At 34.3% G+C, this 21,958-nt stretch overlaps 1 protein-coding gene across 2 annotated transcripts in view; it reads left to right on the top strand.

Moving 5' to 3' along the window:
- Positions 1–16,894, top strand: part of LOC106877476 (uncharacterized) — a 123,822-nt gene extending 106,928 nt beyond the window's left edge. For both annotated transcript variants that reach the window (XM_089342873.1, XM_089342872.1), the window contains exon 3: positions 15,948–16,894. In XM_089342873.1, the coding sequence (XP_089198999.1) occupies positions 15,948–16,110 (163 nt within the window). In that variant the 3' untranslated portion in view covers positions 16,111–16,894. The remainder of the gene's footprint in view (positions 1–15,947) is intronic.
- Positions 16,895–21,958: the final 5,064 nt, after the last annotated feature.

Here is a 21,958-nt window from a genome sequence, read left to right on the forward strand (position 1 = left end):
GCAAAATTTGTCAAGTAATTAGAAAACATATCAAACAATACACACCAAACAGACACAGTTTAAGATCATCAGAAGACATCCCTGAGATCCTAGAAGAAACTGAAGAAATAGGCAACAGCTCCACCTAAGATGTAGAAAGTTTGTTTCCTCATGTTCCAGTGGTAAAAACAATAAAATAAAATATATTAATTTTATACATGCCTAGGAATAAAGCCACTCACGACAACCACAAAGAAATATCTATGTACAGTACAACAGAAGCATCCTTTTGCTGTCCATGAGGTACATTGTATGGACAAAAAGATGAAGCAACCATGGGTTCTTCATTAGTACTCACATTAGCAATGTTCTATTTGGCCACAATAGAAAAAAACTGAGACCAAGATATAACATACAATATTTCAGTCATACAGATGATATACTCAGTATCATCTCTGTATTAATGTTCAACATCAGGATGTTACAACATAAAACTTGTAGCAGTACAATGTCTGCATTTCTTGACATAAACATTCAGACAGAAAGCAATAGATGCATCACGTCTGTTTACATTGAAGAAACCAAGTAAATGTTCATAATTAGAAGACATTGAATGTTCACATAGATACAGAGTGTCAAGAGAGAAGGGATTTTTACTTAGAAGTACATGTTGATCACCATGACAAAATTCTCTGTTGTGGTCAATGTGATGATCACATGCTACACACCTTCCTTCCAAGCACTGCTATAGACAACAGAAGTGAGCTTGAATGTTAAAACTTAGTACGCATGCACAGCAGAGTTCAAGGTCAATCTTCGCGTGTTTTAGCTTTGTTACTATGGCACTTGATAGAGCAGCACAGATTAGATTATATAGTCCTAGATATGCTTAGACAACCAAAAAAAAAAAAAGAGGCGGTCACAGTTAGCAGACTTTTGACCAAATTTCAGCATCATCGAATTTAACTGGGGACTAAACAACAACAATTAAAACAGCATCAACAATTGATTGGTATCTAGTATCTTTCATCCACTTGTTACATCCACTGAATCAGTATCAGGAAAAATAATTAACCTTAAAATATTTATGAAAGTTGAATTATGAACAAACGGAGCACAAAGCTAGATTAATGAAGGAAAAATTTTCCCCCAAAACACGTCTGTATATGGAAGAAAACAAGTTAGTTAATTGTAAAACAAATTTAATATCCAGCTTTGCTTTTTGATCGTTAATTATAATCTGCCGTCTAACTAAAATATTCTTTGTAATTTACAAAGAAAAAGTGTAAATGTATACACATATATATGTGTATGTGTCTGCATGATGTGCATACATGTGTGTATGTATGCACAACAATGTATCTCTGTATATACACAATAGAACAATACATCACGTGCAAAGACGGAAGTGGAGAAGACAATTTAAACACACACACACACATACATACATACCTACATAGAAAATGTAGAGGAATAGTATTATTTATATAAGCTGAAACCGTTTACACACACACACACACACACACACACACACACACACGTGTGTGCATGTGTATAGTGTGTATGTTGTTTATATCTGTGTATGTCTACATGTATATATATAATTGTATGACCCTATGAATATATATGTATATGTGTCTGTGTCTGTGTTTGTATATGAGTGTAAATAGATATATTTGTATGTATCCATGTATGTGTGTGTGTGTGTATGTGTGTGTGTGTGCATGTGCATGCATTTGACAATATAACTGTGTATATGAATATGCATGGATTTATATCTGCATTTGTACATACATACACACACATACATACATATATATATACACTAATGCATACATACAAATAGACACATGCATCTATACATTCATACAGACACACAAATATAAACACACACAAACATACACAAACGCACACACACACACACACACATACATACATAATTAATACATACATAATACATGCATACATACATACATACATACATACATACAAACATACATACAAGTACCAGACAATAACTTAACTAAAATCTAATGGAGAATATATAAGACTACAAAGAAGCAAAAGATATTTTGTGCCATAAATAGTCTCTTTGAGCCTCTGTCGATTTGTTCATTATTGAATGAATCCTCAAGAGTATTCAGTTCTGGCCATCTTTTCTACAAAAGTTTCCTTCAAGTTCTACCAGTTCTTAACAATATGCCTTCTATATTTCAGCATTTCTGCCTCCAACTCTCTCACATTGCCATTAAGATGGCATCTTTCATTTCTCGTTCTAAAATATTTGTTGCATTTTGTCACTTTTTTCTTTCAATGAATTATTGAATATATGTGGATGATTGTATAAATATCAATGTGCATATGTGTGTGTGTGTGTGTGTGTGTGTGTGTGTGTGTGTGTGTGTGTGTGTGTGTCTGTAGGTGTATGTATATATTTTGATTGTATATATGAGTATGGACATATGAGTGTTTTTATATGTGTGTTTTTATATATGTATGCAATTGTGTATATATTTTTGAATGTATTTATGCATGTATGTATGTTTGCATCTGTGTGTCTGTGTTTGTAAACATATGTGTGCCCAAGTGTATAAGTATTGTATGAATGTAAGCATATATGTATGTGCATCTGTGTGTATGTATACAATATATATACAGATGGAATGATTGATTTATATAACTGTGTATGTATATGTATACATACATATATACATTTATAGAGCTGAGTGTATGTACACTAACACATATGTTCTATGTCACATGCTTAAATATATATGTGTGTGTGTGTGTATACGCACATATACAAAGATAAATTCAAATGCCTACACACACATGCAAAAACAGCATGCAAACACATGCATATATATATTAACATGTATATATACATTACACACATATGTATGCCTATATGTATATACATACAGGTCAGAAACAAAGTTAGATAATATCATACGTTTTCCTTGTCAGCCATTGAAACCACCACATTCACAAACAACAATATATTTTGCAGCTCTTTTCACAAACGTATTCAAATTATATATATATATATATATATATACACACACACCCATATATGCATACATACATACATATGTATGTATGTATGTATGCATATGTATGAATGTATCTCAACATGTGTGTGTGTGCATATATATATATATATATATATATATATATGTATGTATGTATGTATGTATGTATGTATGTATGTAGGTATGTATGTATGTATGCACACACATAAACCACACACGCATGTGCAGGCACATGCACAACCACATTTACAAACAGCTATAATATATTTCACTGCTCTTTTCTCAAACCCATTCAAATTGCATTCGTTTATTCTATTTCATTTAAACTATTTTATACATCCACTTTATTCAACTATTTTATACACCTGTCTTATACAACTTATTTTATACACCTATTTTATACAAATTTTCTACACTTATTTTGAGTATTTATACTATTATAAATTATTTTCTTTTCTAACATTCCGTTTATACAATCTTGCTCTTAATCAAATTGTCAGCCAAATTTCTCTATTGAAATTCTATGTCACTGGATTAAACTAACAGTTATTACATAAAGATACATATACACATACATATCTATATACATGTACATACACAAATACACGTGCTTCTGAAACCTTATATACTTCTACAAGCACACACACTAACATCATCACATACACTCATATATACACATATGGACATATGCATACATACATACACATACATGCGCTTCTGAAGGCATGTAAATACACACACTTTTGTTCAACGATATCTGAAACACACACTCCATCTTATATATATATATAAGTAGATATATATATATATATATATATATATATATATATACATATATACATATATATATATATATATATATATATATATACATATATACATATATATATATATATATATATATGTATATATATATGTATATATATATGTATATATATATGTATATATATATGTATATATGTATATATATATATATATATATATATATATATATATATATATATATATATATATATATCTACTTATATATATATATATATATACATCTACTCAGTTAAACTGAATATATACACCCATACACTTCTCAGCTGTAAATAACAAAAACACACCCACACAGAGATAAAAACGCATGCATGCACACATGCACACGCACACACACTTCTGTAATCATTTACCTTTCTATCATCTTTTACTTGTTTCAGTCATTGGACCGAGGCCATACTGGAACTTCCCTTTCTAGGGTTTTTTAGTTGAATGAATTAATCTTATTCAACAGATCTTTTTTGCCAAACCATTATGCTACAGGGACATAAACAAACTCTAGCTGTCGAGCAGGAGAGAAAGTGGCGGGGGGACACAAACTCAAAGACACACACAGATATACAGGGTGTCCACAAAGTCTGGGTACATGGGGATTAACACATACTTTAAGAAATTATTGTTTCTTATATTTAATTGTTTATGCTATGATTTTATTTACTCCATGTACCCAGACTTCGTGGACTTATAGGCACAGGAGTGGCTGTGTGGTAAGTAGCTTGCCTGGTCATATCAAGAAAGACTGTCCCCAGGACCAGAGTAAGGTTCTGGAACAGTTAACAAATGTTGTTCCCCCTGTTCCCCCAGTGGAGGGAGAGACGGAGGAAGTCGAGGAGGTTTCCACCTCCACGAAAAAAGGAAAAAAAAGGAAGAAGGTGGGCAACAATGGTTGCCCACCGAAAATCGAGGGGGAGGAGGAGGACCGTCCGGCAAAGGCGGAAGTACGCCCTACTCCAGTGGCCCCAAAGAAAAAGAAAAAAAAAAACGAGGCACAGCCGGTGCTCAATAGTGCACCATCGGCGTGTCCCGACACTTCGTTGGTGGGAATTGTGCCACCAACGGAGGAAAGCAGGTCGGCGGGAATTGTGCCGCCGATAGTAGAAACTGTGGGCTCACCCTGTGAGGAAAAGGATTGGCTATTCCTATTCCGAAAGGGAGGGGCCCTGCAGAAATTTGTGAATAAAAGGAAGCGTTGGAGAGAGGGAGTCCTCACCTGTACTAAGGATCCGGACTGGCCTCCGCAGGTGACTGCGGAGGTTGTGTCGGGCAGTCACATAAGTACGGTGGTGAATTCCTTCCCCTGCGACGAATTCAGTATTGCAAAGTGGCGAAAAAACCTAAGAGGACGAGTGCCTCATATTGTGTAATGAAAAATCGTAAGAGGCAAATGCCTTAATTTATGACTTTTTATGTACGAGATTCATAGCCTCAATGTGAAAATTTAATTTTAAAAAGAACAGTGTTATAGAGAAGCAAAGTTCGGTGGGCGGCTTTTGCCTTCTCTCATTATACTATTATATTATCATCCATTTCATCTCATTAATGTTTTTGTCCAACCCATAACTACTCTCTGTGTACTGCCTTTATGGCAAATTGAAATGAAATAAAGTAGCTTGCTTACCAACCACATGGTTCCAGGTTCAGTCCCACTGCGTGGCACCTTTGGCAAGTGTCTTCTACTATAACCTCGGGCCGACCAAAGCCTTGTGAGTGGATTTGGTAGACGGAAACTGAAAGAAGCCCGTCATATATATGTATATATATATGTATGTGTGTTTGTCCCCCCACCATCGCTTGACAACCAATGCTGGTGAGTTTACGTCCCCGTAACTTAGTGGTTCGGCAAAAAGAGACCGATAGAATAAGTACTAGGCTTACAAAGAATAAGTCCTGGGGTCGGTTTGCTCGACTAAAGGCGGTGCTCCAGCATGGCCGCAGTCAAATGACTGAAACAAGTAAAAGACTAGGCCCTGTATATATATATGCAAGCTTTAAGTTAATTAAAATAGGCTTGTGACATATACTCTTTTACTTGTTTCAGTCATTTGACTGCGGCTATGCTGGAGCACCGCCATTGGTCAAGCAAATCGACCCCAGGACTTATTCTTTGGAAGCCTAGTACTTATTCTATCGGTCTCTTTTGCCGAACCGCTAAGTTACGGGGACGTAAACACACCAGCACTGGTTGTCAAGCGATGTTGGCGGGACAAACACAGACACACAAATACACACAGACATATATATATATACATATATATATACAACAGGCTTCTTTCAGTTTCCGTCTACCAAATCCACTCGCAAAGATTTGGTTGGCCCGAGGCTATAGTAGAAGACACTTGCCCAAGGTGCCATGCAGTGGGACTGAACCCAGAACCATGTGGTTGGTAAGCAAGCTACTTACCACACAGCCACTCAGGCGCCTAGCTACTTATCACACAGCCACCCCTGTGCCATAGTGCAACTTTTAAAAGCAAATTCACTGCAGTTACCATGGAGAAAAAATTCTCTCTTATGGTAGAAAGGTGTAAAAGCATGGTGTTTGCCCAGTGCTGCCCCTTCTCAGATTGCCAGATGTGTTTCTAGCTCTTTAGCCATTGTCAATGAGCAATACCAAAGAGAAGTAATTTTGAGCAGATTTTAAAGCCATAGTTTTAACTAAAACACAATCAACAACATTGACATATATAGGTTTGGTGTTGCGGACAGGAAAAATAGAGCTCAAAACATGAGTATATGTTAAATTCAAATTACGATAAACATAAACAAACAAACGAAGTTCATTTTTAGAAGCGTTGAGACGTCTTAGAAAGTTACAGAAGTGATTTTTTTAAATTCTCAATCGCAGGATAATGCTAATAATATAGCCTGAACAGGATAAACTACCCCTATTTTGCAGAAAAAAGTCTAGGTGGTTAGCTTACCTACACTTTTTTCTGCAAAATAGGGGTAGTTTATCCTGTTCAGGCTATATTATTAGCATTATCCTGCGATTGAGAATTTAAAATCACTTCTTTAACTTTATGAGCATATGTATTTTTATAAATATTTAACAGAAGCAATAGAGTGACTCAAAGGTTGAGAGTTTCATGTGTTAGCACTTATCACTTGGTGTTTGATAAATGCTAACACATGAAATTCTCAGTCCTTGAGTCACTCTGTTGCTTCTGCTAAATATTAACACACACACACACACACACACACACACACACACACAACAAGCCTCCACACAGTTTTTGTCTACCAAATTCACTCACAAAGCATTGGTCAGCCTGGGAACATAGTAGAAGCACTCACTGGGACTGAACCCAAAATCATATGATTGCAAGGCAAGCTTCTTAGCCACACAGACATGCATGCCCCATATTTCATGTGTATATAATATTACTAATACAGGTGGAGTATGGTCAAATGGTTAAGCAGTTCCCTTTGCAATGATGAGGGCCTGATTTCAATCTTACTGTGTGGTACTTTGGGCAAGGGTCATTTTCTATAGTCTTCAGTTGACCAGTACTTTGTGAATGAAATTGGTTAATGGAAATTGTATAGAAACCCAGATGGGTTGTAATTCAAAGGTACTTGTAACTCAAAGGTCCAGTCCTTTCATACACTGTGTCCCAATGATTCCACCTGACAATTACATTAAGAGTGTATGTATCTGTGGAATACTCAACCACTTTAACATTAAGTCGAGGGCACATTAAATCAAGGGTAGGTAAACTGAACATTTATGGCCAATATCAAACATTATAATTTCTTATCACCATTCAACAACTGTCAATCTTAATTTTTCAAGTTTTGCTCCATTTCTTTTTCCTATCTTTCATTCTAACTTCTTTCAGTTATTCTCATCCTTTTTACTTCAAGCCCTGATTTTGTTTCTTGTTATATTTCATCCTCTTGCTTTGCAGCATTTCTTCATTTCTCCAATTCACATCAAGCATAGACTCTCTCATGTGATAATCTTTTTTTTTTTTTTCTGCAGTTCAAGGTCATATAGATATTGTCCATAACTGAGAATTTTTCACAACTGCCTGTTGTATATTTGAACAGTTGTCTCTTCCTATCCATACTCATATACCCTCACAACCTTACTCTCTATTATTTTCACTACCTCAATAACTCACTCACTCCCATGCTTCCTTATTCTTCTCTTTTTCTATTTCTAAAACAAATAACCTGTTCTGTTCTGACCCTTATCTTTCATACTTTACCTATTTCTACTCCTCATTCTCCTAACACGAAATTGTTCCTCACTGTCAGGGTTAATAGTATAGTCTTATGAGCTGCATGGCAACCTCATTAGTGGTGGTGCCATGAAAAAAGCACCCGGTACATGCTGTAAAGTGGTTGGCATTAAGAAGGGCATCCATCCAAAAAAGACACTGGAGATATGAAGCAATCTTTGGACCCATCAGACCCTTTCAAACCATCCGACCCTTGCCAGCATGGAATATGGATGCCAAATGATGAGGATGATGATGATCTCAAGATTTATGGTAAAAAAGTGATGATTAATAAGTTCAGACTCAAAGAAAAAGCAGGAAACCTTATCTAAACCATATAACTGTATTGTTTTATATGTCTGTGTTAGATAATAAGAGAAGAGAGATTTCTTGTTTTAAGAATATGAAATGGAAGTAACTGACATTTTTTTAATGGCAGCAGATTCTAAATTAAAGATTTTGGGGAATGTTGAGGAACCCATATTCATAACTCAATGAGTTTAATTATTTCAATCACAACATAAAATGGACCCTATCTTATCTATCATTAAACCATCAGTCATCTTTGTTGTTGTCATGTCAGCACACTACAATAGTGAGCAACGAATCTTAAAGGAGAAAGAAACACTGCTGTATAGGTTTTCAAGTTTCAGAAAACGAAACACATACACATACATACATGTGCACACACACACACACACACAATCTGCATACACATACATACACACACACACACACACACACACACATGCACATACACACACTCATGCATGCACACACAAAGGCACGTGCAGGAGTTTTCAATGAAATGAACATACTCTATTGTTTTGTGAAAATAATAGCATGACTGCACATTGCTAAATAGCATATGTACATGCACACACACCTTTACACACATACCTATATGTGTACGTATGCATGCATTTAAATGTGTACATACACACACATGTATGTGTTTTTATATATACAAATGAACGACTGTATGTGTGTGTGTATGTGTGTGTGTGTGACTATATATACGTATGTATTTGTATACGCTTTTCCTGGTTCTATATTCTTTGAATACTTGAAATAACCAACAAAGACCAAAATTCCTTTTCATATCTAATTTCTTTTTGATTTTATGATATAATTTTATTTTTTTCAAATAGTATTTTGCACCTAATTAGTAATAATACAATCAGAGTCATCAACACATTTCTTTAATAAATGATTAATTACCTACATGGAAACGTTAATGATATCCTAGTGGAGGAAATGAGAAACCTCAAAGAAACTTCTCTTTCATTTGTCTACTTTCTTTTCTCTTAAACTGTGAGTTGGTGTTTGATTAGTAATAACATTTCACGTTCAAGAAACTTGTCTTCATTTGCAAAAGACTGTTAGCAACAGCTGGTTCACAACACCAGTAGATTGTATGTATGTTTATGTGTTGAATGTGTGTATAAGATATATGTATGTATGTATGTGTGTGTATATATATATATATATATATATATATATATATATATATATATATATATATATATATATATATATGTATATATATATGTATGTATGTATCTTCCAATTTTCCTGTTTGTTTTTTTACCTCATTTTTATGTCTTTAATTTTGTACCATATATATATATATATATATATATATATATATATACCATGCTTCAACACACGAAATCATATATATATACCATATTATATATATATATATATATATATATATATATATATATACCATGCTTCAACACACGAAATCATATATATATACCATATTATATATATATATATATATATATATATATATATATATATGCCAGGGGAGTAGCCAGCCCACTTATGCATACCTTCCTTCATTGGACACAAAACTCCACTTGCGAATACCTGTTGAGGCAAGTGAAATCAGAATCGAAATCGAACTAAATTCGATGACTGGCACCCATGCCAACGTCGTCTCCCTCATTGGACACGAAACTCAGCTTGCGAAGACTTATTGGGGCAAGCAAAAGTGAAATTGTGATGGCACTTGTGCCCAGTGTCGCCTTCCTGGCACTTGTGCCAGTGGCACGTGCAAAGACATTCGAGTGAGATTGTTGCCAGTTCCGCTGGACTGGCTCCTATGCAGGATATGAAACTCGGCTTGTGAAGACCTGTTGGGGCAAGCGAAAGCAAAATCGTGATGGCACCTGTACTCGAATACCAGAGGTAGAGTAATATACTTTATTAAAAAGCAGCAAAAATATCACAAAAACTGTTACTCACGGGAATGTGGAACTCTGAGTAACAGCTTTTGTGATATTTTTGCTGCTTTGGAGCCTGGTGCAACCTTCTGGCTCACCAGTCCTCAGTCAAACCGTCCCACCCATGCCAGCATGGAATGCAGACGTTAAACGACGACAACGATTTTATATATATATATTTATATACAGATGTGTGTGTGTGTGTGTGTGTATGTGTGTGTGCGTGCACGCGCGCACGCGCGCATGCGTCTGCGTGCGTGTATTTATGCATAGATACATTAAGGCATATATTAGATTTGACAAAAAGTCCTGTTGCATTTTTCACACAGTCACTTTGATGGCAATTTTTCAATACTTGTTGTAAAATAAGCTTTAACTTTTCCATTCTAACATTTTTCGCTTTCTTTGCAAATTACTTTATACCATAGTGGTTAAAACTGTATCGATTTTACTCTTTTAAAATGAGTTTAGATCAGAGCCATATCAGACACTGCACGCTACATAAATTCGAAAGGAGCTTTTCAGGAATGGAAGTGGCAAGAAATATTTGTTCCGTCAGTGGAAATGAAACTTTAAGTGTCTGAATATGCCAACAATGGTTTGACCAGTTTTAGGAAATTTATTTCTTGCCGAATGCCCTCAATCTGGATGACTAAGTTCTGTCAATATTGACCCTCAGAAAACTCAAAGCAAACTGCACAAGAATTAGCAAAACAGTTAAATTCAAGGCACACTTTAATCATGAAACACCTTCATGATCTAGGAATGTGTCCTGATTTGGTCAGTGGTTCTCTCGTCATCTCATTGCTTCTCAGGTTAATCAAAAGAGTCACCCTCAGCTCATCATTGAAGACTGACTGTCAAACAATTCCTGGGTAGAATCATCACAGTGATGTTAAAGTGGATTCTCTATGATTATGTCCAATGAAAATGACAATGGTTAACACCTAAAGTAAAAGGAGAATCCATTCCCAAACCAAACTACACTCAGAAAAACATTTATGCTCTGCATTTAGTGGGATATGAATGGTATTATCTATCGTGAAGTCTTAAACAAAAAGAAAACGGTTAATATGGAGAAGTATTGACATTAATTAGCGTTAAGTGTTGCACAAAAATTTGCAGAATATCATTCACCTTTGGTCAATTATAAAAAGGTGTTTTTCTAATATGATAATGCAAGACAATTTATTGCCGAAGTCACTTGGGGAAAAGATTATAGTACAAAATATGAAAGTTTTGCCCCATCCACATGAATCTCTTCACCTTTCTCCATCTAACTATTATCTTTTCATTTTCATTGCAACATTATTTTGAGAGAAAAGCAATTTATAAGACATTTAATATGATATTGTGTGTTTCTTTGCTTCAAAATCTGAAGAATTTTATGCCCAAAGGATCGACAATTTGCCAAAGAGATGGGATTATGCTATCAAAAATGAAGAGAAATAGTATATTAAGTGTTTGTTTCTTTCCCCTCTTGAAACGCAACAAGTCTTTCTTTCCAACCAAATAGTAATATATTGAAAGAATACACAGTTGAGATGTATATGTATGTGTGCATACTCACACACACACATACATATATATATATATATATATATATATATATATATACATACACACACACACACACACACATATATACATACATACACACAAACACAGAGAGAGAGAGAGAGAGGTTCTTTAAATTTTGACTTTTGTCTTATGTTTGAATAGGTGTGCCTGTATGTATATATGTATATACATACACATGCACATGTATACATATGTATATGTATGTGTGTGTGTATATATATATATATATATATATATATATATACACACACACACACACACATATATACACATGCATACATATGTATGTTTGTATGACATCCATACACACATACAGACCATACACATCCATACACACATACATAAAACTTCAATTAGTGGCTGACAACCCCTGTGGGGTATATAATTTACCAAATTAGGATTTAATTGCATAACTTCTTTTTTTTTTTTTTGCTTTCGTTATAAACTTCATTAACCGCTCAAACAACATGTGCAGAACAACAACTACAACAGCAACAGCAGCAACAACATCAACCACAAACATTACTTCAGTAGATGTTATATAACCTGAGTGACGACGTAAAGCTCAAACAATTTAATTATTTCTCACCTTGTTGCAAATTTAATTGCAAATCTTTTTTAATTGCTAACAATTTTCAGGGAAGTACAGAAATAAACGAAGACAATTGTAATTTTGAAAAGACAAGTTACCTTGACATGCTACCTTTTGTTGTGTAATAATTGTTTTATATATATATATATATATATGTGTGTGTGTGTGTGTATGTATGTTCATATATATGTATGTATGTTCATATATATGTCTGTATGTTCATGTATGTATGTGTGTGTGTAGGTACATGCATGTACGTATGTAATTATATATGTTATATACATATGTATGTATATGTGCATTGTTTTATACACACACACATTACATACACATACCACACACACATATGTGTACATGTGTGTGTGTATATATGTGTATACACACACACACACACACACAGTGATGTGTAAATGTGTGCATATATATACAGAGAAAGAGAGTGTGATGTGTGCATGTATGTATTTATATATGTTATATATGTATGTGTGAGTGTATGTATATATGTACACACACATACACACACACACACACACACACAAACACACACACACACAAACACACACACACTGAGAAACATGTTTAGTTATAAAACTTGAGTAATTTGTCAAATCAAAAGTTTAGTCAACCTGTTTATTTAATCAGCAGAAAATCAATTATAATTGTTGAGCGTGTTGTCAGTTAAAAATAAAGATTGATTCACTTTCGGAAATTAACACAAAATACATTGATTGCTAACGAAGATAACCAATTTAACAGGACACAATTTTATTTGTTTTGTCTTTTTATTTTCATATATTTTATGTTTAAAAATGGGAGGAGACTAAGGAGAGAGAAGAAATAGATCATACAAAAGACATCTTCCTCATCTGACTTGTGAGTGACATTAAGGGTTTGTCCAGTTGGGGAGAGTTTTCTTGTTCGCCAGGCACCGATATGGCTGTGTGGTGAAGAGGCTTACCTCGCAACTACGTGGTCTCAGGTTCAGTCCCACTGCACAGCAGCACCTTGGCAAGTACCTCTTACCATAGCCTTGGGTCAACCAATACCTTGCAAGTGAATTTGGCAAATGGAAACTGTGTGGAAGCCTGTTGTGTTTGTGTTTGTGTATGTGTATCCCACTACACTTGACAACAGGTGTTGGTTTATGCCCAAACTCAAAAGTTCAGCAAAAGAGACCTAAAAGTATGTACTGAGGTCGATGTGTTCAACTAAACCTTTCAAGGCATCACCACAGTCCAATGGCTGAAACAAGTCATAGATAAAAGACAATATGTTTAGCCCTTTAGTATTCAGACTATTCTGTCAAATGTAATGCTTATTTATTCCCCACTGTTTTGAATCAATCAGGCATCATCATATAATAGTTTTGAGATTTCAATGATGTGAAATTATGGGTACGACATAGTAAGGTAGGTGTGAGAGGCCAGATCTGGCCAGTTTGAACATAAAACAGGTGGCTGTTTGGTAAGAAGCTTGCTTCCCAACCACATAGTTCTGGGTTCAGTCCCACTATATGTCATCTTAGATTAGTGTCCTCTACTATAACCTTGGGCCAACCAAAGCTCTAAGTAGATTTGGTAGATGGAAAGTGAAAGAAGCCTGTTGTATATATATATATATATATATATATGTATTAGGGACATGCCACCTAGGTAGGCAAGGTAGGCAGTGCCTACCTTCAATAAAATAAATCGATAGCAACATTTTCCTTTCATGACAAAATATGCACCTAATTCAATAAAATTATGAAGTTTACACTGATTACTATGCATAAAATACAATATATATATTTTTTTTTTGTAGATTAGGTAGACATAATACAGTTCTATATTTAAGAGATGAGGAATTATGTACATTATTTACATTATTTACAATTGACGGCAGGCATAATTCGCCCCTGCTATAAAGGCAGAAGTAAATCTGCCTTTAACTCAGTTGCATGCCTGTTTCACTTATTTTTAGTGTGTTTCACTACATAAAGGTCACCAACTGCCTACCCTGAGTAATTACTGACGGCACGTGCCTGATATGTATATATATGTATGTATGTATGTACATATGTATGTACATATGTATGTACATACGTACATACGTATGTATGTATAACTATGTGTGTATATCTTTGTATCTGTGTTTGTCCTCCACCACCACTTAACAACCAATGCTGGTGTGTTTACATCTCTGTAACTTAGTAGTTCAGCAAAAGAAACTCACAGAGTGAGTACTAAGCTTAAAGATAAGTCCTGGGCTCGATTTGTTTGACTAAAACCTTTCAAGGTGGTGCCCCAGCATGGCTGTAGTCAAATAACTAAAACAAGAAAAAGATAAAAAATAAACCACACCAAGGTCAATTTGACCTTCCATCCTCCTGGGAGTCTATAAAATAAAATATCAGGAAAAACATTGTGGATCAATTTAATAACCTATATTCTCTGTGACAGATCCAGCTAAGGAAGAAGGAGGTGTCCTCCTCTGGCAGATTTCATAAATACAATTTTTTATAATGCACATAAATAACTATTTATGTATATTTATCTGTTTATCTGGCTTTTCTGAGTTTTCATTTCTCTCTAAATTCTACACCCAGCCTTGCCTTCCCCAGCAATCTTAATCCTGAATCCACACTTGATTTACTGCTCCACCTAAATTCGTAATCATGTGCTTGTGTCATTAATCAATTGTTAAGCAGTGATCAGTTTTATCTCTTACTCATTGTGTAGTTATTTTCATCCATCCGTTTTCTCTGCCCACTATTCTTGGAAAGGTTGTGAGGGTACATTGCTCAGATATCTCCTCCATGGGGTCCTGTCAGAAGCAACCGTCATTATGCTTTCCTGCTGGGTTCCCAAGTGAGATTATGGATATTATCCAACCATCTCATTCTTGATCTGCCCCTTGGTCTCCTGCCTGTTAGCTTAACCTGAAGAATCCATCTTGCAGTTGTTTCCTGTCCCATTCTCAGTTTGCGTCTTACCAGAACTATGATCCATCCATCCATCCATCCATTCATCCATCCATTTTCTCTGCTAACTATTCCTGGGAGGTTTATGGTGATAGTCCTCAGGCACCTCATCCATAGGATCTTTTCTGAAATAACATTCATTATACTTCCTTGCTAGCTTCTCAAGTTTGACCAACTGAAACTATGGATATTATCCAACTATTTCATTCTTGGTCTACCCCTGGGTCTCCCACCTGTTGGCTTGGCTTAAAGAATTCATCTTTCAAGTCTTTCTTTTGACATTCTAACCACATATCCGTAGAGCCAGAGTTGTGACCTCTCAATGCTTGATCTCTGTTGGTTAGTGTTACGCCAGAAATTCTTCTGAGGAATCCATTTTGGAAGCTCATATTTGCAAGCATACTCTTTCGGTCATTACTCAACATTCATAACCATTGGCAATTTTAAATTATTTATTTGTTGGTCCCTGGAATTAATATTAAGTATGACAACATTAATTTAATTAATTACTTTTAATTGCAGGTTCACTGAACTTGGAATGTCTTTGTCGATGACCACTGCAGTTTATCTGATTGTCTCCTACAAATGCCGGACATCAGCCAATAGGAAACCTCGATACAGAGTCTTTCAATCGGTCGAAAATGGTGCAGCAACAACAGCAGCAGAGAGAAACACTGTCACGTGAGCTGTTTGTGTCACATGACAAGAGCATCTTGGACAGCTCTTGTTTTACTTACACACACACACACATGCACACACACGTATATGCATAGATGTACCACGTGCACACAAATACACATATATTCACACACATGTAAACATCAACTCATATACATTACAAATACACCTATACACACATAATGGGTGTAGTTACATCTGTATGGTTAAGAAGTTTGTTCTACGACTACATGATTTCAGGTTCAATCCCTGAGCAAATTCGTCTTCTACAATGTCATAACTGTGTTCCAAACCAATGTGCCCTTGTCAACTACATTACTGGACATTGATGTCAAGTACTTTTTTTTTTGTAGCCCAGTCATTTGCGTCTTGCTGTATTTACCACATTTGATGGCATAAAAGAGACACATGGGTATATTAGATGCACCCCACTTTCAGCTGTGCATATTCAGGAAAAAGTTTTAGTGTATTAAAGCATATGATATTTAAAGCAATTTAGAATATGGGATCCAGGGTGATTTCTTTTTTGCAGACATTTGGGGGGGGGGGGGGCTGAAAAAAAAAAGGGCCTCTTATATTTCATCAAATTTGGTAGCTGTTACTGGGTAACAATTGCTATATCAGTGGTGTTGAATTCATTTGGATTTTGTAAGCTGGAGTGAAACAAAAAAAAAGATCTTGCAAGATAGATATGGACAATTATACCTAAAATCCAGATTCATAATGTTGGCCAAAGTAAATGAACAAAGCAGTCAATATGAATTGTAACAACTTCATAAACAATAAAGAAAGGAAAGAATATGAGCTGTTGACAAAGTTTATGTGGACAATACTCAACCACATGGTATATATATATATATATATATATATATATATATATATATATATATATGTATATATATATATATATATATATATATATATATGTATATATATATATATATATATATATATATATATGTATATATATATATATATATATATATATATATATATATATATATATATATATATATATATATATATATATATATATATATATCATAAGCGTGCAGTCCATGGAAGCAAGAGAAAGCAATGCTTCCCTTAAAAGTTATAGAAACAAAATAGAAACTATATTATTTATTTTTCATAAGATCATTCTTCTAATGTTCTGTAAAATGAATATAAACTACATGACATCATAGGCTTCAGACTTTTATTGTTGGATTTAACATGAGATGACAAGCAGTGGCAGAGGACACAAAAAAATCTGTGCAAGGGAAGCAACACGAGCTGTTGCATCCCTTTTCGGTGTAATATTTTAACATTTTTTCTGATAAAAATGCCACAAAGACAATTTTTTTCTAGTAAGAGCTGATGACGAATAGTTTTAGATGCTAATAAATACTTATATACTTAGATTAAGTTTCTGTGAATTTACAATACCTATCTTACATTGTTATGCAACACTTACATAGGAAAAGGGAAGCAAGTTGACATTCTGCTTCCATCAGAAAAAGGGTGAAAAGATAACATGCGTGTAGTTTTCTGTGTTTATTCCACTGATATTTTATACTTTTCCAAATTACAGAACACCCTTAATATAAGATGTGATTTTTTTTTATCTTAAAAATTGCTGTATAATATGAACATGTCAATTTGATTCAAATATCTATGCAAAAGAAAATTTTGGTCATTGCTTCCCCAACCAGAAAGACAACCATACGCACCTGATATATATATATATATATATATATATATATATATATATATATATATATATATATATATATATATATATATATATATATATATATATATATATGTATATATATATATATATATACATATATATATATATATATATGTATATATATATATATATATATATATATATATATATATATATATATATATATATATATATATATATATATATATATATATATTCTGTTAAGTAAGAGTCCTTTGAGCAAGAACTGAGATAGAAATTGCCTAGATTAATGCGAGGAGACCAATTCTGAAGAGAAATCTTTCCCTATTTCAGCTACAATACATTTCACTATCAATTCTGTCACTAGAATCCATCTGCATAGTTTTGCAAAATAAAAACAAAAAACATCAGTTTGGCTCAGCATGTACAGACAAAGTGAAGGGGAAAGAGCTTATATCCTTTGGCGTATAGATTCATAAAATGTCATTGGTTGACATAACAAAAGATCATGGATACTAAACTCTCAGCTTGAAAAGCAATTTTCTAATTAATTGAAGTAATTAAAGGTAAATGAGGAGTGCCTCATTTGCTATTAGGTTACTTATCGTACACACACCCCAACATATAACTAATTACATCCTGCATGTGAATTCAGCGCTGTGCACACATTGCTTTGGTAGCTTCTTGAGTGCATTTAGTTATCATTTATTTTGTATTATATTTCTTGACATGCAAGGTCAGTGAGCCTGGTCACTCTAGATTTATATCTATAAATATATATATATATATATACATACATATATATATATATATATATATATATATATATATATATATATATATATATATATATAGTTCAAATTTATAGAAAAACAAAAGACAAAGAGAAGTGTAGGAACAACAAGCAAGTGTATTAGTTTGATGCTTGGGAAAAATGGAAAAGTCTTGTATGTTTTGTGCCCAACCTCTTCGGCAGAAAGGAATAAGTGGAAATAAATAGAGAGGATGATAAAAAAACATGTTGAGTTCAGTGGTCCAGGCATGGCTGTGTGGTTAAGAAGGTTCATGTACCTTGGGCAAATATCTTTTATACTATAGTCCTGGGCTTACCAATGCCTTGTGAGTGTATCTGGCTGATGGAAACTGTGTGGAAGCCCATTGTATATATGCATGGATCAGCAAAAAAAAACTGTAGAATAAGTACCAACCAGACTGAAAAATAAATACTGGAAGTCAACCTTTTTTGACTAAAACTCTTCAAGTATGATCACATTCTAATGACTGAAACTTGTAAAACACACACACACACACACACACACACACACACACACACACACACACACAGACATATAGATAAATACACACTTATATATACAGACATACAATGTGGTAAGAATAAAATAGGAATTAAAACCTAAGGCCAAATTTATTGCTTTTTGTTTTAGGTTTTTTTTAATTTTTTGCAAAAGCTTCTCCATGAGACACCCCACCCCCAATTTATTTCTAGGCTTAAATGGCCATAGATTATGGCCTCAAAACCTTGGGAATATCCATCACAAGTACATAATATTTATAATGTTATTATATGCCTTCTGGAACACAAGTGGAATAACCTGGAGTCTCCCTTCATCTAAATCCGGTGCTGTTTTCATGCATACTTCAAAGAAAAATTAACAGCATACAAAAAATATTAATGGATGCACATATGAAAAGATGCTTTTGATTTGATTTGTCACAATTTGATTTGGCACCATCTTCTCTCATAGCCTCAGATTGTCTAAGATCATTTTTGTGTGGGGGGAGAGGGTTACTGGCAAAGAAAAACTATGTGGAAGACTGTAGGAGGGATCATTCCTACACGTCAAAAGATAGATTTAATATGTCACTTGGTTTAACACTCCTACATCCAGTACCACTATCACAACAACAACCTCAACCACTTCCAGTGTTTTCAATGCCTTTAATGAACTTTACATGGTTTTGAGTAATTGGGACTTATCCCTAGTCTCAGAGTAACTGCCTTCCACAATCTTAGAGCTCCTAAAAGAGGTCATGGGCACTGCACTTCCTCCTCTGATTTTGGCATTATATATATATATATATATATATATATATATATATATATATATATATATACCTTCTACCTTTTACTTGTTCCAGTCATTGGACTGTGACCATGCTTGTTGGGAACTGACTTGAAGAATTTTAGTTGAATGAATTGACCCCAGTACTTGTTACTTTTTTAAACCAGGTGCTAATACCTCTTTCACCAAGTTATGGGGATATGAACATACCAACACCAGTTGTCAACTGGTGGAGGTGGGAGCAAGCATTGACGCAAAGTGATACACACACACACACACACACACACACACACACACACACACACACACACACACACACAAAATTAGCTTCTTTCAGTCTCCATCTGCCAAATCTAATCTCACAAGGCTTTGGTCAACCTGAGACTATAGCAGAAGATACTTGCTTAAGGACTTAACCTGGAACCACGTGGTAGGGAAACAGATTTTTTACCAGACAGCCATGCCTGCATGTATATATATATATATATATATATATATATATATATTCACTGTGTTACACACACACACATACATTCATACATACAGAGTACAGGTATAAGATGAAATAATGAGAGTAATTGAAAAAAGAAAAAGGTGACCATCTAGTGTATGCATACACATATCAAATGGAATAAGCGACGGTGAGGGGGTGGGGAGAGAGCAGTGATTAGGTACAGAAATAAAATAGGAAAGAGAAGGCAATATACACACACATTTTTTGTTTCATGGTTCACAATCGTCAAGTTAGTACTTTGATCATCTCTACCAATAGACAGTTTCTGTTACTGATAGGGTGCATAAGTCTTAGGTGGCAAAAGAGTTATTTCCCCTTGGCACTATGATATATCTCAATAGCTACTGTTAGACAGACACATAAATGAAAAACAAATAACAAATCACAGTAAATAAATGATAAGGAAATATTGTAACCTCAATGGAAAATCTGCAGTTTGAATTATATATATATATATATATATATATATATATATATATATATATATATATATATATACTGTATACATACATGTGTTTATACACACACACATACACACACAAATACACATATACACACATTAATCTACATTAAGTGCTTTGTAGTTTGTGATGTTGTAAGCATCAAACATTACATATGTATACACACACACACACACACACACACATGTGGAATCAACTTAAGAGACACATACGTACACACATACAAACAAATATGTATACACACAAACACACATTTACACATGTTCACCAATGTTAATTAAAGGATGTTTTTCTACGCTACAACCCTGCGAATACTGTTGTTGTTGTTGTTGTTGTTGCTGTTGTTGTTAATATTGGGATTGTAGTTTTGTTGTTTAACAACAGTTCAGTCCTGATCCTGCAAAACTATGGTTGAAAATATTCCAGTTATGGCCATCTCATGCAGAGAAACTCGACCTGCTAGAAATATCAGCTAAATGCCATATTAATTACATCATATTAGCATCTTTGCAATGAATTCCTTGCAACAATAGATTTATCCTTTAATATAAATCACGTTAACGCCAGTCTGGATTTAATATGTGGATCATGCTCTTCATGGTCCAGGCCATAAACTCCCCAAAAGACCCTTCTTTGATCTTGGTCGTTATAAGAATCGCTTCTGTGTAGTGAGAAAATCCATATCATGAAAACTCTGGAGGTGTATGTCAAATCAGGTTGCCATTCCTGGGAACAAATGCCTCAAAGCAGCACTCTGGTGGCATTCATTCCTTTCTAAAGATATGATATAGTCAAAAGCCTCTACTTGGTTACTTGATTTGTTGGAAACAGCAGCCAAATATCCCTCCAATAACAAATCAAACTGTCATTTTGTTAATGACACATCAATTTTGGAGAATTGCTGGTTCTTGAGATTATCTCCCTTTCTCATTTAAAGTTTGCACCAATTACCACCAATCAATTAGTCTGCTCTCTCTGAAAGCAGAGATAATTTCACTTACTCAGCGAGTTATCTTGTATGGTATTTAAAATACCTTTAGTCATCTTTGTTGTTCAAATACATGCCAATGGCCTCTCTGAGCTATATTTTTAGTTCATTT

Source organism: Octopus bimaculoides, chromosome 26 (assembly GCF_046866305.1).
Source record: "Octopus bimaculoides isolate indiv1 chromosome 26, ASM4686630v1, whole genome shotgun sequence".
Lineage (NCBI taxonomy): Eukaryota > Metazoa > Mollusca > Cephalopoda > Octopoda > Octopodidae > Octopus > Octopus bimaculoides.